General features: G+C 37.0%; 1 protein-coding gene across 1 annotated transcript in view; it reads left to right on the forward strand.

Moving 5' to 3' along the window:
• Positions 1-873: 873 nt before the first annotated feature.
• The window catches only part of htr3a (5-hydroxytryptamine (serotonin) receptor 3A), a 29,798-nt gene continuing 5,351 nt past the window's right edge, over positions 874-25,320 (forward strand). Inside the window, exons 1-7 of the mRNA XM_039762423.1 lie at positions 874-940; positions 2,370-2,533; positions 3,302-3,346; positions 4,562-4,671; positions 6,865-7,034; positions 9,046-9,206; positions 15,548-15,758. Coding sequence (XP_039618357.1) covers positions 874-940; positions 2,370-2,533; positions 3,302-3,346; positions 4,562-4,671; positions 6,865-7,034; positions 9,046-9,206; positions 15,548-15,758 — 928 coding nt within the window. The remainder of the gene's footprint in view (positions 941-2,369; positions 2,534-3,301; positions 3,347-4,561; positions 4,672-6,864; positions 7,035-9,045; positions 9,207-15,547; positions 15,759-25,320) is intronic.

A 25,320-nucleotide genomic window follows, 5' to 3' on the forward strand; every position in this document is an offset into this window, starting at 1 on the left:
TTGGCACAGGGAACATTGATTTTTACAATCAATTTATTTATTATATGACAAGATAATAAAAAAAAGAAATGATCAAAAGATGATCAAACTTCTCTAGCATTTCCCGAAAGTTTAATTAGACAAGCGGACTAATGAAGTTTTACATTTAAGCAGGTGCGTGTGAGAATTAAAGGGCAGCCCGTTGAGTTCTTTATTTTAAAAATAACTGCAACGATGAAATAATATCTATGCAATGTCCTTATCTGAATTACTATTGGTATGACATTAATATCAACTTTTCAAACTCTTAAGTCAATATATCATATATCAACATACAGTACAAACTTTGAAAAAAAATTTAAGTACATCAAGGTAACGGAAAGGAATCCAAACAACAATCCACGGGAGATTTAAGCAGGTATTCAATGTGCTTGCTGGATTGACTTATTTGCGTTTTCCCAGTTATAAACAACAAGCACGTTATTACTGACCGGCACATGAACAAGCCTTAATGCGCGCGCGTGCAGGTGCCTATTTGTAAATCGCGTTATAATAAGCAATGGGCAGTACTCTTCCAGTAGACCTGATTTCTCGCCGCTTCTTTCACTTACCGGCAACATTTATCCCGTAACCAGTACGGGATAGGGGCACCAGAAGAAGGGGTCGAAGCAAACCTCACTAGCTCATGACATCATATGTGGAACTTGCAACCTGATGCACATGCGCCCGGTCGAGGATTTACTAATTGTTTGGAAAGTGCAAGAGGGTCAACAGTACGTAATGGTGTTTAGGTCGTTTTATTGAAAACAACAAAGCAGAGATATAGGAGGCTGCCGGCGTCTGCGTTTTAGGTCACTTCACAGCAGTATTTTTTTTTTTTGCCGTAAACACAAAATGAGATCTTCAGCACTCTGGACAGCTCTCGGTCTGTTTCTGTTCAACACGACAAGATCCAGCGAAGGTAAGGCACTTTTTTCTGGATTGAAAATCCCTTAATATGTTGGGTTAGATAGCAATATAAGAACCGCCTCACTTCTTAAAAGTTACCCGACAAAAAAACTTCAATATTTTATTTTTTGTTTGACTTTTGTTAAGATATTCTGGGTTGACACTGCACCACTCCTTAAAAACGTCAGTGATTTAGGAGATCGAAATCAATCCGCCCCCTTGTTATGTTTATACCAAAGGAGAGATAGTGAATAAATGTACCTAAATTATCAATATATAACTTGATTATAATTATATCGAGGCACAATTAAAGTAATTTTATAGTTTATAAGCAAAAAGACAGAATGCCCAACCACCATTGTTTTAAGTAACTATAAAGTTAATTTACCTTAATTTACGTTAGAATGGATAAATGTCCTATTACTATATATTCATTAAAACATCTGATATAATATAATTGGGTGATGCAAACAGTGAATACAGAACAAGACAGAACAGTCCTTTTGACGGCCACATTTACTGGAAAAAAATCAATATTTTGTAAGTAATCTTACATCATGGCTCTTTGGTTATGGAGATAAAGAGCCTTTTAAAGTGAAACAAAACGCAACAGGAATTTAACTGGGTTGGCAATATAAGTACTGCTGTCTAAAATGCTGCTATAATTATAACAATTTAAAATGGTTGCAAGTTACTAAGAAGTAAAAGTCATACTACTTAACACAGTATACTGCATCCATACTTCTATTTAAAAAGTAAAATAGACATGTTTGCTCGACTTTTTCCTTTTCTATCTTTGTACGCATACTGATTCTTAAAATATTGATTCTTTAATGGCACTTTACTGGGTTGTGCAGAACTATTGCTCGACTAAAGAGACATTTCAAACTGTACAAATTAAGTTGTTTTTTGTGGGCTTTGAAAAGGGTTAGTCCAAATTATGTTAACACTAATGGTACTGCTATATCTGTACTTATATACAATTTTTGTCGACAATTTGTGTGCCACATATGGTACATGTGTTGAACATGATGATGAACAGGTTGAGAAAGTTCTGTAAGTCATCTTGACCATATGAAATATGTTTTGTGAATAAATTGTTTTCACCATTCAAATGTTAACATAATTTTGACTCACCCTGTATATGCCCCCTAAAGAATACCTATAGTAAGCTATCAAGCCTTTTAAAATCGTGAACCCACTGGTATTCACAAATCTGTTATCGTAGTTGTTTAAGGAGCCAGTTACACATCTAAATAAAGTCTTTCTTGAACCTTCATGTACTGTAGATGGTTCTTTTAGGAACCAAAAATGGCTCCCCTCTGGCATTGCTCTAAAGAACAACTTTGGCACCTTTATTTTGAAGAGTGTAGTTAATACAGTATGTCTAATGTTTTATGTTTCCAAATGTCACATATTTATTTTGGTCCTTTCTTATGTAGCATTTCGACTAGGAAACAATCCAAACCGATTTGCCAACTCCACTTTGGTTCGTCTTTCCGACTACCTGATGACTGGCTACAAGAAAGGGGTGCGGCCTGTTCGAAACTGGAGAAATTCCACTCTGGTTTCCATTGATTTTATGGTTTATGCTATACTTAGTGTGGTAAGTTTACAAAGTAAATGATTACCTTTCAAGTCAGAGAAAAGCAAGAGAATGGAAAAGTTGACAGTATAAAACAATAAAACCTAATGCAAAAAAAGAATGTTTTTTAGGTAAAATATTTATTGAACTACAGTTAAGAACACTGCAATGTAATTTTAACTTTTTTCACTTTATTTTAAAATATCACATGGGTTCTAAATAAATACAAGGAAATACATCATATGATATTTAACTGGAATATTTGTAATAAAGTTAGAGGAGATATTAGACTTGTCCATTTCTAATTTGCTTTCTTGATTTAAAAGTACCTGTACTCAAGATGCCTCTAGATAAGTGATATTTCTCAACAGTTTTCATCTGCTTTCATGACTAAATGCATATTAACATAAACAGCTTGCGTTTTTATTTAATAGTTTGTTATTGAACAATCTTAAAATTAAATGAAATGTAATAAAAAAATATGTTTCAATTTAAAAAGTTTCTCTTTGCTCACTGTAGAGGTTTTACTGGTTTCAGTACTAAGTTTTAATGTCTATGGGGTCTCTTAGGGTCATCCAATTATGCTCACAGCAAAGAAAAACTTTTTGTGAAATTTATTCTATTACCGCAATATTAGCATCTGTCATCTAACCATACCGTATTATTCATCATTATTTTAACCAGTATGTGACTGTGGTGTAACATTAACATCACATTCCTAAATACTTTTGAATCAGTTTGTTGATTCTGAATCTTTTTTTTCTCTATTTTTTACATATTAAACTTTAGGATGAAAAAAATCAAGTTTTGACAACTTACATATGGTACCGGCAGGTAAGTAACGCAGGTTAAGGCGACTTTAGCACAGACGTCCCTAATCCTGGTCTGTGATGGGGCACTCAATTTGAGAGATAAATGTTGCATATGAAGTTCTGTGACATTTTGTTCTCATGTAATTATCTTTTATATTTACTTTAATCATATTAAATATTATTGTGCTTGAGTGAACTTTAGGCAAAGAAGTATTTGGAGAGCACAGATGTTTTCTTTGGGACATACAATGTTCTGCTTAAGCCTCTGAGCTATATAATAACATGAGGAACACTATTAAAATTAATCATATGTAGAAATCTGCATTAATTTTTTTAATGAAGAACCTTTTTTGATTGTGTTCAATTTCAACCTCAATCTAGAATGAAATACATAATTAATAGTTTCACTTTTTTTTAGAAATCTTAGTGAATGCCTATATAAATCACCTACTGTTCTCCTTGTAATACAAATCATACTTATAATTGACACCTGCTGTGTGAAGAAAAGTATTGTTCTCTTTTATTTCTTCATGCCCTCGAATGTAATCAGCAGTATTTGACTGCACTTTATATTCTATAGTGTTATCCAGGCACAGTGTAGTCATATATTTAAATGCATAACACTGGAAATGTTAATTTTTCTTAAATAAATTGTACATGGGAAGCAGCTAGGATGTTGTGTTAACATCTTGACACCATGACATCTATTTAAAAATTGTACTTTATTATCTCTGAAATTGGTAAGGATTTGACAATACTAATTGTGCAAAAGCTGAACAAATGTTAAAAAAAATATTTATCTAGGTCCTTTTGGGTTCTTCATCATTAATACCATAGAATGTGCAACAAAGAACATGACTTGCCACTTACAAGGTTTTGTTTTTTTATTTCATTTTATGTTTATTTGGTTTTATGTTTTAACATAGCATACACTACAGGGTAGTCCAGATCTAATTATGCAGATCCAGATCGTCTGGATGACTTTGATTATGTGGGGACGATTCCAGTTCGGCGCAAAGACGATTCTTCATGTCGTCAGTTCGCACACTTCTCAATGGTCCGGGATTTTTTGGGTGATTTTCTATGCCATAAACTTAATAAGTTATAGCGTAATGAAAATTGCATAATTAGATCTGGACCACCCTATAGAGCCCAATGACAGAAAATGGCAATTTCATGTTACAAGTGGTTCTAAAAAGCTACCGTAGGTGTCTAAGCTCTATTTCAATGTGTTTAGCAATGGAAGGATGAATTTCTTGTGTGGAACCCAGAAGACTTTGATAATCTCAAGCAAATCTCCATTCCCACCACTAATGTTTGGGTCCCAGACATTCTCATCAATGAATTGTAAGTAAAACTATATGTTTTAATTAACAATGCAAGCTAACAGACCCCTGCAGTGAAGTAATGCCCCCTACAGCCATTCCTTGCACCCATGGTATTAAGTTAAGACTCCTAGCAAATCTTAATTTAAATCATCAAGTTATAAAAATGGATGGATGGAATTATATCAAGAAGGGATGTTCAAAAAGTTTACGCACTTTTATATTTTCGTTGGAAACAATGAAGGCAGGAGGAATAGTAATTGGGCATTAAAAAACTGGTATGACGGTGGGAAAATTGCATTGCAAATGAAGGTGATTGTGTGGAAAAGTGAAGTCATTTGTTTTGGAAATTCTTAATAAATAGAGTTTAAGAAAAGTGTGGAAACTTTTTGAACGTCCCTCATTTATGCAATAGTTCAAACTGATTTATATAATAATCTGACTTTTCTTCCTTTCAATAGAAAGCCACAAAAATAAACACATCATGCAAATAAAACAATACAAAATCATTTTGAATAAATACAAACAAAAATAATAAACAAAAGCTGTTCAGTAAGTAACTGTAGGTTTGTGACATTAACCAGTATCACGCTTTAAGCACTTTCAAACCCATTGCACATTTAATGAAAGGACATGCATCTGTAAGCAAGAGCGTTTACCCCAAGTTCCTGATAACATTTAGCCGGGGGAACTAACAAATAAAACTGTTATCTGATCACAAGAGCAACTGCTTCCGTGGAAAGTTACTTACAATAAGGATCGGCATCCAGTTCATACAAATACAAATGCTTGGGAATGTGGCATGCCAATTTTAAATGAAAAATGTGGTGATTAATTTCAAATAGGTTTATTATATTTTTAACCCTTGAAACTCAGCCCAAATTCTTTTGGACCCACCGGTGGTACCAAATAATAGTACAAAGTCTTTTGGGCCCACATAGATAAAGTACAGTGTGTTGCCATTAAAATGCTGTATTGCATATCCAAATGTCACATTGCAATATTTTTCTTTCTTCCCTCAAAGATGGCCACATTTCTGTACCACAGCAACATCTGCCCCCAAAATGGCCTTATTGAATGTCCTGATTCACTTGTGTACAGTTTAAGGGACAGACTGTTGTCTACTAAATGAGAAGGTTGTTTTAACTTTCAAGTGATACCTCATTCCACTTTCTATATTTCAGAATCTTATTTCTGTTCTAGTAAAGATGTTTTAGAATTTTGCAAGTATTGGTGCTGCTGTAGTTTGGATACAATGTATAATTTCTTTCCTAACTATATATGTTCTGACAGAGTAAGATCTGCACTTCAGGGCTCTTCAATAATGGATATATATGCCATTGATACTTATTTTATAACACTACAAGCAGAGAGAGATAATCTTGATTATTGTCAGTAAGTCAGTCATTTTCCAACCTGCTATATCCTAACGCACGGGTGGCAGGAGTCTGCTGGAGCCAATCCCAGCCAGCACAGGAGGCAAGGCAGGAACAAACCCCGGGCAGGACGCCAGCCCACTGCAGGACAAACACAAACACACCAAGCACACCCTAGGGCCAATCACCAATCCACCTAACTTGCATGTCTTTGGACTGTGGGAGGAAACCCACGCAGACACGGGGAGAACTTCCAAACTCCATGAAGGAAGCGAACCCATGTCTCCTTACTGCGAGGCAGCAGTGCTACCACTGTGCCACCGTGCTACACCTTGAGTATTATATTGATTTAAAATAGTAAAACTAGATATTTCATAATATTTTTTTTTTCTGGGTGTTCCTCACAAATTCACTTGGAAGCTTATTCAACACCTATGCAAATAAGAATAACATGCACAGTGCATTTTTTTGGTAAAACATTGCTGAACGTTGCAACTTGCAATTCTACTGTAACATATGTGTACAACCTAACTAATTCTTCAGATGTGAAAATTCTGAAAGAGAAATTCTGAATTTTATTTTGAAGGGTACAACATGACTATTGAGTGAAGGATGATCAGGTTATAGCCAATTAAGTCAAAGTAGCAAAACACAGACTTACATATTGCTGAGTTTAATGGGTTAAAAAGAAAGTTGTGAAAAGAGGCTATAGCTAAACTAGTGAGAGATACCACTGCAGCCTCTTTTGTAGTCTGTTCGTAACTCTTTTAATAAGACAACTGTACTTACATAATCTTAGAAACATGGAGATCTGACTCTGGATATATTATTTGTTTTAGTGTTGATGTAGGGAAGTCCCCAGATATTCCTTATGTCTATGTCAGGAGCGATGGGCTAGTTAGAAACTACAAACCGATCCAAGTGGTGACAGCCTGCAGTTTGGACATTTACAATTTCCCATTTGATGTTCAGAATTGCACGCTTACATTTACAAGCTGGCTTCACACAAGTAAGTATCCTTATCCTGTTTTTTTCTTTTTTTCTTACTATTTTAGATTGCCTTGTAGATTAGCTTGTAGATTCTATAGTCGTATATTGCAGAGGCATCAGCTAATTCCAAAGAATTATCCAGGGCAGGGGATACAGACCTAAAGTAGTGGAGGTGCTATTTTGGAGTAACTGTTGCTTCTTCCAGAATGTACTGTTATGGTGTGATAAGTATTGTCTGTTGTGAGCTGTGCTCATGCAAATGAATTTTTCCACACTGAAGTTTACTTCAATACACACACACGTATAATACATATACCTGTACAGAGCTCATTGTACACAAATGCATACAAGGTGAAGTGTGAATAATACACGCCAAGCAGTAGTTGGCTAGCACAGAGAATGTTAGTAGTATCTGACTGGCGCAGAGCTACCATACATATTTATCTGCTCAGTAAAACTGTGACGTAAAGGAAATGATTTTTTGTTACTTATTTTTGCCTCATAGGCAATATTTGAGTTTGACTCTAGAGACCACAACTGGCTTATGTAGTATCTGAATGATACAGAAGTGTCAGACGTACTTACTTACCTACCCAGTAATCACATAAAGTCCTACACGTGTTTACTTAATGTGTCCACAGGCCTTTATTAAATGGTAAGTGTAAACCCTTAATAAAACCTATGAAAGTACAGAGCAAAATCAAATATTGTAACTTTATCAAAATGAAAATGTTGCTTTTGAAATAGCCAGCTTTCCTTATACTACATTAAACTGAAATTGAAATTAAACAAATTTCATTTTTAATACACATTAATAATAATTTGCTTACTGAAATAAATATATGTGGATACAGTTTGTCACACAAAAATCTGTGGCAATCTTAAACAAATTACAGAGCTACACAGCAGAAGTGTCAGCAAACCAAATGAACAGATTGAATTGCTTGCTTTTGTTGGTAAAATATCTTACAGTGTTATGTCATTCCCTGATAGATGTTTGCTACTTTAAACTTGGACAGTAAGTATTATTCCAGAACAGTTTGCTAGCATTGGATTTTAGATTTCATGATGTTCAGGTTGATAATGGAAGTAAACTTCATCACGTTCATCACCACATAGTGCTGTTATGACTGGAAACCTTAGAACCATATTTCTTTGTTTTACAAGCTTGCTCTCCAACAGCAACACCATTCTCTGTTGTCATCTAACATATTCACTCAGGAATATCCTTAGACCATCAATTGAGTGCTGACATTAAGCAAAGTCATTTTCAAATTTTGTACTTAAATTCACTACCAAAAGCATTTAAAAAATTATTATATATCGGCCAGGGTTAGTCCCCTGGCTGGGGTTCAGATCCATGTGTTGTGTTAGTTTTGTTCATCATTGACCCATTTATTTATGTTAATGTTACTTTTGTTAACCGTCTGCTGTATTTTATTAGCCTGTATTATGTTCCTTATGTTTTGTGATTGGTCCCATAAGAGGCGCAGCCACCTGCCAATCAGTGCCAGGAAATGCCCTCTCCTCTAGATAACCATAGGGTCTCCCAGTGTTCCAGCCAGTCATTTCTTTGCCCTTGTTACTTGCTGGATTTGACAGTTTCCCCCCTTTAGTGGACATTACTACTTGATTTCAAAATCTTTAGTGCTTGTGTCTCCTAGTTCATGACAGAATTGTCCACCTCTGCCACTTTTGATTAAATATCACTAACTACTGTTGGTTCACTTACTCTCAGAAGAAGCAAAATTTACATGGGGAACTCAGAGGGAGAAAGTGGGAAATACAGTAGCAAGGGAGAGTCAGAAAGGTCGATGGACACATGAGGCAGTTTGGGGACTAACCTCATGTGAGAGATGGAGGCTGACACACCAGAAATGGTAGTAAGGATTCATACGGGATTCATAAGCAGCCAAATTAGGTTTTGGTTTGAACAAAAAAAAATGATGAAGAAAAATTGTTATAGGTGTTCTAATGAAATGTAACCAATTCAAAGAAGAATTATCTAACTGAAATGTATCATTCTACAGTTTCTGACATTAATATCTCTTTGATGAGGACACCAGAAGAGGTGATGTTTGACAAAAGTGTTTTCATGAACCAGGGAGAATGGGAGCTGCTGCATGTCTTGTCAAAATATTCAGTCTTCAGTATTGATGGCAATGACCATTATGCAGAAATGAAGTTCTATGTAAGTATGCAGGAACATAATATTTTGTACTCCATGTGATAGCTGCGCTGTTACACTGGCAGCACCAATACTAAAATTCTATAATCACTTAGAAATTAAGGAATTGCTATAGTAAGGTGCAAGGTGTTGAAACATTCCCATCTTCATAGCTTTCACCAAATGTCTCATAATAAGTGTGCTCTGCCTACACCACCTTATTATAGTTGCATGGCAATGGCAATTATCTCAATATTTTTTGTTACTTCTAGTATAGTTGCACATGCTTATGAAATTCACTTTTAGCTTAGTCATTTTGTCTTTAATTACTTTAGTTTCAGTGCCTTTTATTATCTTTATGAGTAATGTATTTGAGTTGTTTTAGAACTCTGACATTACTTTCAATTAATCTTTTCTGGGGACTACTAGCACAGTACAGTACAAACTATTATTTGCATAAGAAATAATCTTTCTGCAATTAAATTACTTGGTTGCTTTGTTGGCATGAGTATCCAAATGGTTTGATGCCATGGAGAATCTCATTCTAAATTGTTTTTAAGGTATTGGATGGCAAACATGATCATAAAGTGGCCTGAGTATTACAGTATATCTTTGATAAAGCACAGTGGTGCGCTCTGCTGTCTCACAGCGCCAAAGCACTACATTTGAGGCACTTCCTGACCTATGTCTGGGTACAGTTTGTACGTTTTTCTCATTTTTGCTTGGGGGTTTCTCCAAACACTCATCCCACTAATGGAAGGCATGTGTGTTGGGTTAATCTGCAACACTAAAATGTCCTGAATGAGTGAGTGTGGCTACATAAGGAATTCCAAGGATGGACTGGCATCCTGCCCTGGGATTGTGTCAGTTTTGAACCTAATGCTGGTGTCATTGGTTATCTTAGAATTGGGTTTAGTAGTTTCAGTAATAGATAACTGGATTAGGTTAGGACAAATCAAGTTAGAGATTAAAACACAGCTAATAAATAAAACAAATATAATCTATACTAATAAAAGGCAAAGCCCTCACTCACTCACTCACTCACTCACTCACTCATCACTAATTCTCCAACTTCCCGTGTAGGTAGAAGGCTGAAATTTGGCAGACTCATTCCATACAGCTTACTTACAAAAGTTAGGCAGTTTTCATTTCGAAACTCTACTTGTAACAGTCATAACGATCGACAACGTTCGCCATGTTGAACTTTCTTATTTATGGCCCCATCTTCAGGAAATTTGGTAGGCGACTTCCCTGCGCTAACCAAAACCGATTTACGTACTTATTTCGGTGGTATGACGCCACTGTTGGCCGCCATATTGAACTTTGCAACGTCACTAATTCTCCAACTTCCCGTGTAGGTAGAAGGCTGAAATTGGCAGGCTCATTTCTTACAGCTTACTTACAAAAGTTAAGCAGGTTTCATTTCGAAACTCTACGTGTAACAGTCATAACGTTCGACAACGTTCGCCATGTTGAACTTTCTTATTTATGGCCCCATCTTCAGGAAATTTGGTAGGTAGCTTCCCTGCATTAACTGAAACCAATGTTCATACTTATTTCGGTGGTATGAGGCCACTGTCGGCCACCATATTGAACTTTCCAACGGTCTTTGTTACTTATGGGCCCTTCTTTAAGAAACTTGGTACGCAGGTTCCCAATGCTAACTGAATCCTACTTACGTACATATATACGTCCATAGCCTGCACCTCGGTCACCGTGTGAGGTGGCGTTAGGTCCCCCATCCCAACGCCTCCCACATTGTTGGCTGCCTGCCTATATAAGGCCGTCCGTCGCTCTGATCTCTAAATTCCCTTCCTTGCTTCGCCACAGGATTCACGTCTCCCTGCTGATAACTGCAGCCTTTTTTTTTAATCCACGGCTTCTCCGCTGTTTTATTGTTTGTTTATTACGATTATAGTTATTGTGTACTTATTTTACATTGTTCAGGTACCCATTTCCTTTATCATTCCAACCGTACCCCCATTAACATGTCTTTCGAGGTGATCACCATCGATCAAAGAACTGTCACTTACCGAGTGGTTTCCATGCCCGGAGATGGCACCTGCCTTTTCCATTCTCTTTGTTACATATTGCATGGCCATATGAGGCTCACTCTTGATATCCGGAGGAACATTGTGTCTAATGTATTGAATAACTGGGACAGGTTCAAGGTGTGGACTGATGACGGTACAGGAGATAATTATACTACACAGGAGCACTAGAAGAGTGAAATACTTAAGCCCTTCACCTATGGTTCTGCATGTGAGTTGATGGCTGCCGCTAAATTTTTCGGTTGTCGCTTTCAAGTGTACAGAAATGGCCAAATATTTTACACCTTTTGACAACCACCAATGCCTCTTAAAACATCTTAGATTCACAGTTGACAATTTCAGTAGTGGACACTTTGATGTTTATGAATGTTTAAACTCTCAAAAGCTGGATGTGAAGTTATCGATGAAACCGGTTGTATGCTTACAACACTTGACAGATGCCGAATGTCACTTCAATGCAAGTCCTGCCAAATACTGTTGTAATTGAAACAAACCATGAAACTCATACCGATTATGACATCAGCAGTCCAAGCTCTGAGATTTCAGACAAGATTACTGTTCACATGGCCAACTGTACGTTGCATGCTCAAGAGTAAGATCAGCATACAGCTTGGTCATATTACAACTGGAGGGCAGAACTGACAATGTGGTATACAAAGAGATCCTTAACAAATAATTATTGGTATATTTTCCCTCAGTTTAAAAAGGTTTAATTTTCTTTTTAATAAAAATTTTAAGCCAGTACTTCGCCGGTGCAAAGCACGGGTATTTTGCTAGTAATTAATAATATAAAGGCTAAATGTCTATATGCATGGCAAATCACATTATAGAGAAGTGTTTATTGATTTCTAGGTACTGGAAACTAGTTTTATTTTACGTTATCACAAAATCATTACTACAAAAATGTTTTTGGAGTTCTATTTGGAATTCTGCAAATTATCCAGGTTCTTTCATTTTCCTCCCATGTCCCAAAAACCGTGCAGGTCAAAAAACTGACACAGTGTAAGTTTGAGTGTGTGCATAGGTGGGTCTCACAATAGACAGGCATCTTGACCACAGATGTTCCTGCCTTGCCCCCAATGCTGCTTTCTTTTCATATCATCTGGTGACACCACCTTCAGCCACATCTTCTTCTGCTTCATCCACTCCACTTCCATCTTGGTGCACCTCTTCTCCTAGCCAACTTTTACTTTTCTCTCCACTTACCTGAACCAAGTTAGTCTATTTCTTTCAGCACAATACCAAATGCCTAAGAACCAAGTCCTTCTCTTAAGTCAGCTCTTTCTGCGATATTCTGCACACCCATGATCATTCACATCTCTGTTCTTCTGAGCTTTGCTTGATGTTCTAATTTTATCAAATATGTCTCTCTCACAAATAACATAATACTCCTCACACAGTTTTCATAAACATTATTCTTCAATGCCAGCGAGACTCCTTTAAAAATCAAAATTGAGGACAAAGACTCCGTAATTTCTTCTGTACACTTTTCAGTCTTGCTATCACTGCTGTGTGTGCACTTCCATCTCTACTCTTCTTTAACATGTCGCCAAAGCAGAAGAAGTTCCCTACTTTCACCAAAACAATTCCATTGTTCACACACTACATCTTTTATGCAACCATTTTGAACAAACTATGCAGTGGGTTGAGTTTCTCACAATAATGTGCAACCATTTATTCACTTCTTCCACACATTCTGCCCCATTCACATCCAAACTAGATTTCCATTTCAGGATATGTTCCTTCCATTAAACTTTAATTTTTGCCATCTTTTGCAATCTTTCACACACTTCTCCAGTCAGCACCTCCATTAATATCATGAAAAGTAGAAGAATGGATTTCTGGTGCAGCCCCACCTTCATCTTAAAACTTTAAATATTCCCATTTGATGTCTGACCACAATTAGTGCTTCCTCATATATTACATTACTGTTTTATCACACTATAAAGTCCAAAGAGGTTTTGGGGACACCTCTCCTGTTATCAAATGCACAAATTATTTTCCTGTACAGTTATATGTTACACCTTTGCCACTCCTCCCATTTATAATTCTTATTGAATATTTACCAACCTTTATGTAGTTCAAAGTTGCAGTGCTCTTGCTTCCAGGGCTATGGTCCACTAGCGTTTATCAGAAGCTTCCTCATAAACTTCATAAACTTCCACTGTTGTGGAAAGAGATCTCAGAGGAATACAGGAATAGTTCAATCAATCAGCTTTTATTCAGTCACAGATGAATACATGGATTCATGCTTTGCAAAGCAGAAGAGCAAAATTCCCCTGTTTTAATCGCTTTTAATATTCATTTTCCTCCCTCCCCCTTACTTATGAAACAGCATCTAAGCATTTCGTCTTATATTATGCAAATCGGCCAACCGTTTCTTTTTTGTGTACATGTCAAGAGGGGCCCCAAAGAAAGAAAGGTCATCTTTCCTGCGTTTAACAGACTCGTTCCTAAAGAACAAAGTTGTCGTAGGTCAGCTTACTGCAACCTTTCTTATGACAGATGCCTGTATGAATAACCTGTTGTTATAATAAAACAGCTTTTAACCCTGCAACGGCAAGCAGTTAAATTTTCTTTCACACCATCATTTTAGCTTATTTCTAAAGAGCGTTCTTTGTCTCCCCTGCCCTTAATTCTCAGTCAGTGATAAAAACAGAGAAAAGCAGGGAAACAGGCTTATTAAGTTATAAAAATATAGCTAGTGTAATAAAGCAAAGCAAACAGAGTATGACATTTCATACCATACAGCCTGATAGTTCGAGAAGTTTAGTCTCTCAAGTGGCACTTAATCTTGCAGTTACACAAAATCTCGATTTGACTTCCCCCTTCTCTCTGGTGAGCCCATCTTTAGTTAGCTCTCTATTCTGTTTTCTCTTTGAATACAGTCTTATAGATTGGGGGCTCTTAAACCTAATCAATGTCATGCCATCTCTCAGACTTTCTTCTGGTACCTTGTCAAGTCAAATCCATTTTTTTTACTTTTTACACCGCTGTCTGCACACTTCTTGTAAATTATGTTAGATGTGGAAGATATAGTGTTCTTAAATTACTTTGCATTCAGAAGGAGCACAACGGAAACATGACTACATAGCCTTGGTCATAGCTGTTCCTCCAATAGATACAAAATTTGATGCCCACAAAATCAGAAATTGTAATGGGTCAGAAGATGAGCCGTGAATCAAAAAACAAGCAAAGTCAAAACCAGCAAGTCCTACACTGCAGAAGCACCTAAAGACAAAACATAATCACAAGTCGGAAACCAGTCATTCATTTGTGCCTTTAAACTGTAACCTGGAATACTTTAAATAGGAATTAGAATGAGTCAAACCTCTACAGTCAACTAACTGTGTTACCAACTTGTAAACCCTGGATCTCTTTGGGGTGATTTTTGGAGTCTGTTACCTACTAATCATTGATCACATTTGTACCTAAAATGGTGATGTCCATGGAGCATTGCAGTAAATAAAAAATATACAATAAGGTATTCTTATACATTTCCTGAGATATGAACAATCCAGAATACCAATGATAAAAATTCTGAAAGGCCAGGAAAACTTTACAAAATCAGACTTTCTCAACAATAGTGAAATAGTTTATAAAGCCAGAAAGCTTATTAAAGAAAATACAGCAGTTCATATTGGCAAAAACTCTGATCTTACAATACCTCAGAAGTCTTTTTACACATGCGCTTAACGGAAGCAGGCTGCTTCCTTCCTTTTAAGAGATTGTATAGACAATTATCACAAAATACTAGAAATTACAAAAACACAACAACAAAGTAAAAAAAATAGCAAAAGAATGTCGTCCACAAAACAACTTTCATAAAACAAATATTTAGTGCAGTCCTTTACTCAGTTTATTGCTTTTCATTGCTAAGCCTAGTTTTAGTCTCCATTTCAATTACGTGATGGAGGCAAAATAATGTATGCTAAATAAAATTCAAATAAAAATGCATAATAGTGTGGAAGCCTTTTTCAGTAAACTGTGAATCCAATATCTGACTGAAATACAGACATCTGACCTTTTATTTGTACTATAGGAGACATATAGTAGATGGTGTCCATTCTATAATCAAGTTAATAAATGAAATACAGCTCCTTTTTCAGTGGTTTTCCTAAAGGTCACTTTCAGACTAACAATCTACACATAGAAAGCAGAAGACCTTTTGCATTTCTGTTTTATTAAATTTATCGTATGTAAGCTAAACTTAACATTTGTTTTCTTCTTAGCAAAAATCCTAATTTATATTGTTTTTCTCCAGATCCGTGCATCTTCTTCCACTCATCCAATGCTCTTTCTCTTCCTGTTCAGGTTGTGATTCGCCGAAGACCTTTATTCTATGCTGTGAGTTTGTTGTTACCCAGTGTGTTCCTAATGGTGATGGACATTGTGGGATTTTATCTTCCTCCAGACAGTGGAGAGCGAGTGTCTTTCAAAATTACCCTCCTGCTTGGATATTCAGTCTTCCTTATTATTGTGTCTGACACACTGCCAGCCACTGCTATTGGGACACCCTTGATAGGTACAGTATCTGAATAATGCAAGGCGATTTGGGGTTACATTGATATGTGACATCATTGTCATCTTTTTCAAGGCAAAGAGATCTGAAAATGTCTTCATTTTTATAACAGACAGTTTTCAATATTTGTGAAGGTCAAATTGTTATGAATCCTTTCCGGTTCATGAGAAAGTCACATGTTTGAGAGAGAAAAGGATTCTTTCTTTAACCTCCAATAGGAATATACTTGGTGTGGTTTAGCAGGTGGTTGCCTCAGAGTAACAGAACTCATGCTTGATGTCCAGCTTGGAGGCTTTCTGTGTGGAGTCTGCATAGGGTGGAGAGTTCCGAATTGTAAGTTGGATCGGTGATTCTTATTATGAGTGACTATGGGTATTTATCTCAGTTTGCCTTATTCTTACCAGCATAAAGTCTGAACTGGGAATGAAGAAGTATGGAAAGTAAAAAGATAGATCTGCTAACTTTGAACTCCCTTCCTATTTTTCTAAAATATAGTTGGATTAAAAACTTTTAAATATTTTTCTTTTTCCATTTCACATGTGACATATTTACATTCACATGGGCATCTAGTACAAGCTATTGAGTTCTGAATTAGAAATACCCATAAAGTTTAAGCAATGTGTTGATGAAGCAGCAAATAGGCTTTCTCTTAAGGGGAGTATGGGAAGGCTTGGTACATAGAGTACAATGTTCTCCTTCTGTCCTTGTGGGTTTTTCTTCAGGTGCTCCTGTTTTCCTCTCAAATTATAAAGATGTGTTTTACATTAATTGGCAATAATGAAATTGAAGGCTAGTGTGCGTGGAAATGTGGCCTACGATGAACTGGGACCCTTTCAGGACTGGTTCCTGCTTTTTGTTTGACGATACTGGGATAGACTTTGGGCCCCGTGACCCTAAATTGGATTAGACTTGTGTCAAAATAGATAGATAGACTTAAAATGGTGAACAAAAGGCCATGTCACATTGTAGCCTTCATTTATGCAATCTTAGTGGAGTCCGCTCCAGTGAAACTCAGTCATGAGGCCTGACATACCAGTGACTCCCCCTGACAGTTTGATTCTATCTTTAGTCTTAGGGGTGGGCGCTGAGTGTATGAGAGCTGACAACCAATGAATGCTTATCTGAAAGAACAATGCATATAATGCAGACGTGGTGGACTTTATAAACAGAAGAGAAGCTTCTCTGTCCGATTAGCAGAGAATGCGTCTAAACTTGTTGAACCTTTCAACCCCTTGTACAGCACTGGTTCCATCAGACACCACACCATTGGTGGATAGAAAAGGTGTAAGAGCTAGACTGTGCTAGAAAGTTGGCATGCACTCAATAAATTTAAAATTCAGTAATGTAAGTTGACAAGACCAGCAAACATAGTCAGCAAATTTGAAATACCTAACAACTACAAGAGAGAGATTAGGTGCACATGCTGATACTGCGCATTGCCGCACCCACCACATGACAAACCAACTCAGGATCCCAGATTAGGACCCAAGTGCAGCAATTCAATGGGTAACACCTCAGCACCACACTAGTTCAGATGCAATAGAAGCAGTATGATGTTTTTTTATGGTGCCTGGGTTGACAATTCTTCCACCAACCCCCAGATTTTGCCCTGCAGGTTGGAGGACCTACATGCAGGGCTGGATGCAGATTAACGTCATACCCAGGACGGAGCAATTGCAGGTTAAGGGCCTTGCTCAAGGGCCCAACGAAGTAGAGTCACTTTTGGCGTTTACAGGATTCGAACCGGCAACCTTCTGAATTCCAGTGCAGATCCCTAGCCTCAGAGCCACAACTAGAACCTGCATAATATGACATCAGCTTAAGACTGTAAGAACTAAAGAATTTTGTTTCTGTAATATTTTATAATTTGGGATATGAAGAATTACATCTTTAGTTCCCTCCAGTTTGTGCTTATTGTAACAGCATGGCCTCTATACTCTTTTTATTGGTTTAAAGATTTTTGTAGACTGTTTTTATAGGAGAATTGAAGACAGCAAGCTTGTATTTAATCAGCATTTGTTTCTCTTGTGTCGTTTATGGGAGTTGGAGTAATAGATGCACTATTTTTCAACCAAAATATGTAGTCTAGGAACTTGTGATGCTGCTCTGTCTATATTGCTTCCTCTAGATGATACACACATCCCCTACTTCCACAAAATTGTATCCTCAGGGAATAGTTATTTTGGCTCTTCTCACTTGTATCTTAAGTACATTGCTAAAATATTTTTTGCTTATTTTCATTGAGTTTTTTCCCCTCTCTTACTCTGTTTGTTGATTTGTAACTTATGACTGTTTTCCTGCATTTCTTAACCTTGTCATGGCCTGCTCATTTGGCTTCTTTTCTTGATTAGCTGTGCTGTCACTTTAGCCTTGGCTCTTTCTTTTTATTGCTCTCAATATCATCTCTCTTGACTAGTGATGAGTGAAACACAACAAAACTACTGAGTTTTGATTTGCATGCAATTTTGTGAAAGGGACATTTTGCAGGCAATTTCACAATTTGAGAAATGCAAGACTCACTAAAACACATTTTTTGGAGGCTTAAAGGTTTCTTTGCAGTGAATAAGAAGGAATGTTGATTTCTAAAGCCTCACTCATGCTTCTCTGTTTACTTGTGTTCTTTCTGCATTCGTGTAATGCATTTGACCTGTCAGACACCAATAAAATCAATTCAATTTATACCTTTCATTCGCATCGCCCAGAAGGAGTGTAGTGCATTTTTTATAAAATATATATGCATATTTTACACACAAAGCCACACTAACACGCACTATTATGCACATTACAGTGTTTTCTCAGCAGGAAAGTCTCATTAACCCAGAATTCAACATTTCCAGTTTCTTGAGGTCTGCAGGAAAAGCTGAAGATACAGTATGCACTCTCCAAGCGTATTCTGTCTCTGACACAAGTTTAGGATTACAGTTGCCAAGACTGTCATTGACAAAGTAACGATCTTTCCTTCCAAACATAACTGGCTACTCAATCAAGTGTTTACACGTGACTGGAAAAAAGTCCAGTGGTCTTCTTTTCACTAGAGATCTTTATTTAAATACTAAATGACAGGCGAAATTAATTCATGTGAATTCTTGTGTCAGTGGTACACATTTCACTAGAAACGAAATACAATTTGTTTAGAAAATCTTTATATGAAGCGAAGCATCAATTTTTTACTTCAAATTAAATTTTACTCATTACAGCTTTTTACAAGTGTTCCATTTATAATCAGAATCCAGTTTAAAGAGCTATTGCTGTATTTCTTGGGCAGATTCATGATCAACTTGGAGTCCACTTTGTGTGGCAAATGCTGGAATGAAGTCCACTTTGTTCAATGCAGACTAACAGTTCAACAGGCCAAAGGAGAAGGATGTCTCTGAGGGATTGGCATGCTTATCAGAGCAGTTAAACATTTTCCTGCTTTGTGTCCTCTCTTATTAGAGGGATGAGAGAAATGTCTAGTGTCAATGTCAGGAATTTGAAAAATATGTTGAGGATGAAGACCAGTAAAAAAAATGCAAGTACCTGCATGGAAAAGAATGTCCCAGGTCTTGGTCAGTGTCCCTGCTCAGTAGACTTGTGTAGGCAGTTTCGTGGTCTTTACACAAGATGGTCTTTACATGAGGGCTGATGCTTCCGCTGATGCTTCGCGACTGCACTGAAGAGCTCTTAAATATAGAGTAGCTGCTTGAGCAGAGCTGCAAGTATTGAGGCAAATAAAAGACAAACAATTCCACGAACGGCCAAAACTGAAACTGTTTCACAGAGAAACAAAAGATGCATATCGATCGCTAGAGAAAGCAGACAAATAAGAACTTAATACGGTTTAGAAATAATAAAAATCTAGCACAACACAAAATACTTCACTATACACAAGTTAATAATCAAAATGAACCAAGCTTAAAACTGCCATTTAAATACGTTCACTGAGTGCTTCAAGTATTAAAGCAATTGAAAGATAAAGCACTAGTGAAAAAGGCCGAAACTGAAACTGGTTAGCACAGAAACAAAAGACATGGAAAGATTCCTAGAACAGATGCACAAATGTGATTGGAATATTAATTTAGAAATAATAAAAAGCTTACACAGCACAAAACACTTCACTTTATACAAGTTACTAAAGTGAACTAAGCTGAAAATGACCATTCTTGAAAGAGCCATTAGCTGTTAATTACTTCCAAAGGAAAACCAAGCTGAGCAAAGGTATTCATCTGTTCTCTAGTAGTCGATTTCATCTATATTAATAAATGGCAAAGCCCTCACTGACTGACTGACTGACTGACTGACTGACTCACTCACTCACTGACTCACTCATCACTAATTCTCCAACTTCCCGTGTAGGTGGAAGGCTGAAATTTGGCAGGCTCATTCCTTACAGCTTACTAAGTTAACCAGGTTTCATTTCGAAATTCTACGTGTAACGGTCATAACTGGAACCTACTTTCGACCATATATATGGCCATAGCCTTCAGCTCGGTCGCCGTGTGAGGCAGAGTAGCATCCCGCATCATCACACCTCCGACGTAATTGAGTGCCTGCCCATATCAGGTAAATATTCGCAGGTGAAGGACTGTGATTAGCATATTCATAAGTGCAGCCACTGCGGATACCCTCTGACACTGAACAAGTCTTTGTACACATATCAATAGGAAAGCAAGGTGTAAAGCTTAAATTTAAATTACGTTCATAGACACGCTGCCACTAAATATTCGCAGGCAAATCCACAACTTAATACCGGGAATGCCTGTTAAACATTTCAGATTCACGAGTACTGATTTGGGTAGTGATCACTTCGATGAATGAAGCCTGTTCAAAAAACGCATTACACAATTGAGAAGGCAGCAAAAGAATATGAAGCGAGTGACGAATACAAGCATATTCATAAGTGCAGCTACTTCAGAAACAAAGCACGGTGTAAACCTAAAGTTTAAATTAAGTTCATAGACAGGCTGCCGCTGGAGTTTGTCATGCCTACGACGAATACAATATTCTCGAGATACAAGTTTAATGAGAAGACGCAGGGTATAAACGAGACTTTTGATCACTTTGTAACAGAGTTAAAATTGCTGTAACGAAGTTAAAATTGCTGGTGAAGGAATGTGCTTATGCAAACGAATAGGAAGGCAGGGTGTAAAGCTTAACTTTAAATTAGGTTCATAGACACGTCGCCGCTGGCATTTGTCATGCCTAAGACGAATACGATATTCAAGAGATACTACTTTTAAGTACCGGGTCTGAGCTAACATTAAATAAAACCATGGACATCGCGATATCGCACGTGATAGCACAAGCACAGCTGAGAAGCTTCGATGCATGTACTCTGAGCGGCTCACGTGAACTACTGTGGAAACCCTCTGAATCTGAACAAGCCTTTGTACACATATCAATAGGAAAGCAAGGTGTAAAGCTTAAGTTTAAATTACGTTCATAGACACGCTGCCACAAAATATTCGCAGGCAAATCCACAACTTAATACTGGGAATGCCTGTTAAACATTTCAGATTCACGAGTACCGATTTGGGTAGTGATTACTTCGATGAATGAAACCTGTTCAAAAAAGGCATTACACAATTGAGAAGGCAGCAAAAGAATATGAAGCGAGTGATGCATACAAGCATATTCATGAGTGCAGCTACTTCGGAAACAAAGCACGGTGTAAACCTAAAGTTTAAATTAAGTTCATAGACAGGCTGCCGCTGGCATTTGTCATGCCCACAACAAATACAATATTTGCGAGATACAAGTTTAATGAGAAGAGGCAGGGTTTAAACGAGACTTTTGATCACTTTGTAACAGAGTTAAAATTGCTGTAACGAAGTTTAAATTGCTGATATGCCAGGTCTGAACTAACACTAAATGAAGCCGTGGACATTGCGAGATCGCACGAGATAACACAAGCACAGTTGAAAAGCTTTGATGCATGTACTCCGAGCGGCTCACGTGAACTGACTTTGCAGGACTGGGAAAGGTTAAATTAAGTTCATAGACACGCTACTGCTAAATATTCGCAGGCAAATCCACAACTTCATACCGGGAATGCCTGTTAAACATCTTAGATTCACGAGTACCGATTTGGGTAGTGAACACTTTGATAAATGAAACCTGTTATCTTTACAACAGTTGACAAACACGGAATATAACTTGAATACAACACATCCTCCAAATACGAACCTGATTGAAAGAAATAACGATAATCAAATCCTTGATGACAGCAACACTCACAACAGTCACAAAACATTTACATTGACAATCATGTTACGTTATTTTTAAAATGTTTCCTTTTCTTTTTCATAACTTCTTTAACACACTACTTCTCCGCTGCAAAGCGCGGGTATTTTGCTAGTTTCTGATATAATAATAACCTCAGGATACTAGGGTGTTGTACCGTGTTAGCCATAGTGACTGTAGTGAGAAGTCAAGCAAAATGACACCTTTTATTGGCTAACTAAAAAGATTGCAATATGCAAGCTTTCGAGGCAACTCAGGCCCCTTCTCCAGGCAAGATGTTGCCTACATCTTATTACATCTTGCCTAAAGAAGGGGCCTGAGTTGCCTTGAAAGCTTGCATATTGTAATCTTTTTAGTTAGCCAATAAAATGTGTCATTTTGCTTGACTTCTTACTAACCTCAGGATATAAAGTATAATAATCTATGACCATCAATATGTAGTCATTCTCAGTAGGACCTACCAGGTGGTCTTCTTCTTCTTTCGGCTGCTCCAATCAGGTCAATGCTCAGCTTTGTCCAAGGCCATGGAGGTAATTCAGGAGCTTGGAGAAGCTGATCCTTATGCAGTAGATGATTTAACAAACAAGTGGAAAAATGATCAGTCTTTCAACATTACTATCCATGTTGGGCCAAGTAAATTTTCTTCTTAGAGTATATACTGTTTTGTGCAAACTACCCCTTGATGTATCTCATGAAGTATTTTCAGTGTTTATGTGATTTTTATTTTCACTAACACAATCCTCTGTCCTTTCAAATGCAGCCTATCATAGGTAGATAACTCCAGCCTACATCTGTGGTATGGCTGAAGTTCCCCTAGAACTGCATTAGGCAAATGTTCTTTTTCTACTATGGACATCAACAATTTCAAGTCATCTTCCTTTGTTGCATTTTTATGTTCCTCAAAGGTCAGTGCACCAGCTCATAAATGGCTTCCATTGCTCCAAAATCACATGATTTAGCTAGCTCCGTTAGTCCATTCACAGAAACTTTAAAAGATTTGCCATGAGACTACGATCTCTGTACAAATTTATGCCTTTCCAGGACCACATTTCTCTACGTTGTCTTAGGCAGCTACAGCCTGTTCATGCGTGCCTTTGCCTTCGAGAAGATTGATTAAAATCTACTGCATGGACACCTTGGTACAATGCAACAATGTACTGTAGCTCCTCTTAAAGCATCTGGTGAATCTATATTTCCCCTGGCTCTTTCATATAATATGTATGACCCTGTCCATATCTTGTATTCAGTATATACTGTAAATCTACAGTTCTGAGGTTTATTGGCAGGGTTATGGAGAGCCAGACATGAGAAAAATTTCTCAGCATGTTGGCCATACCTTACATGGTGTGTACTAACCTAACCATTCAAAAAAATTATTTCTTCTTCAAGAGGCTAGTTTTTAACGTTCTGCCACTCTAACTTTAATTCAAGTACTCATCTCTTGCTGCTATAAATGTTGTGTCCCTGAATAATAAGACTGTCTCATGTTTTAATAATTCTGTTTACATTATCGTTCCATTAACTGCCCAGAATCACCCACTTTACTAATTCTTTCACCAGTTTATATCCTAGTCATTCCGTGACGTCAACATTTTATACTATGTCCCGCATTTTAGCATAGCTATGCTTCAGAAAACATTTGTTTGGGCAAGGTCCCACTGCATATACATCCTTAGTCCCAAAAGATTATAATACACAGTTCAAATTCCATTACAACAAAGTGCCAGGGATCTACAAAATATTTTGTTCTTATGAAAATTTCGTGGTAATGAGATTCTGCATTTTTGATTCTCATTTTAAATGAAGGTAGAATTATTTTGACTTCTGTGTTCATGATGAGGCTTTACGGTGGTCTTAATGATAAATTAAATTAGAACATGATTACATTCTTATAATAAATTCCTCTATGATTTATTTATCAAATGAAAGCAAAACATGTAAATTTTAATGTAACTGGAAATAGGTAATGAATAAGTCCAGCAGGTCCATAACAACATATATTCATATTAATTGTAATAACCTTATGTTATTCATAAATTTAAAAAACAAAAAATACAGTTATACAGTAAATGAGATGCATACTCTGTATTATTTTATTTTTTTAAGAAAATGAGTAACCTTGGGTTGCATCTCTTGATTTTTGTTAACAAACCAATTGCGCTGCCAGTACTGTATTGTAATTTCTATATTTCTACATTTCATTTTGAACTTTTCCTACTTACAAATAAAATGTTTACAGTATATGCTTGTTGGTAGCAGCACCCAATTTAGCGTAGTACCAAAACTGACAATATGGTCTGTTCTGGGCTTGTCTCCTGGTCTGCAAGGAAGACAGAGAAGGTGGTTAGCGATGACTTTCGCCCCTGTCCTATGGTCGATTGTCTTAACTTCAAACAGCCACTTAGATACTCTGTGCAAGTGAAGATCCATAAGCCCAGCCCATTTATTTTATGTCCAGTTGCCTCTTTCTTACAGATTTTCAAATGTTTTCAGACAGATCATGAGACACTGTTATTTTAAGAAGTTTTGTTTCAGCTATAGATGTGTGTGAGCACAGAGGCTGCTAATTCTTAAAACCCACTGTTTTATTTGTTGCATTACTTGCATACAATCACAGCCATGAATGCATTCTGCTGACAGAATAAAGTCTACATTTTCAACATTTTGGTTTAGTTTTCAGGTCACTGATATTTCTTTTGTAAGCAGGATCTAGGCTTAACTTAAATGTTTTGTGGCTACTTTTATTCCTATCTTTCATTTTTTTTTACCTCTTTTCATCCTTTTGTCTTTTTCTTGATTTTTCTCTTCCTTTGTGTACTGGAATTTAACCACTAACAGGTTTTTATGATGGCGCCTGTGCTTGTGGTCAACTAATCAGCACAAATTCATTACCTAAGTCTGACCCGTGATAGTTCCTTATTGAACGAGAAGTTCATATCCTAGAGTAGAAGATTAAATAGTACCAGGAACTACCAGTGGCCCGAGTTCCTCTGGCGGCAATGCTACAAATGCTTTTGTGTTTCTAAAAAGTTGTTGGTTCCTCTAAAAAGTTCTTCTGGTGGGAGACTTCTAATTGTAGTACTGAACTTTATTTGGTGGCAATCAGAGTCACTTTAATTGATGGCAGGTGTATACTAACTACTGTTTAACGTGAGATTGAAAGTGATTGGTTGATTCTGAACACAGCAATATCTTTAACCCTTTCTGCCCCTGACATCCTTTTACTAGTACATGCAGCCATTTTTGTGAAGCACAGGTGTGTGTGCAGCCATTGGAACAGGGTGTGCTACTATTAGTGCAGATTGGAGAGAGGTGGCAGTTGCTTTGGGTGCCACTAGGTGGC

This window comes from Polypterus senegalus, chromosome 9 (assembly GCF_016835505.1).
Source record: "Polypterus senegalus isolate Bchr_013 chromosome 9, ASM1683550v1, whole genome shotgun sequence".
Lineage (NCBI taxonomy): Eukaryota > Metazoa > Chordata > Cladistia > Polypteriformes > Polypteridae > Polypterus > Polypterus senegalus.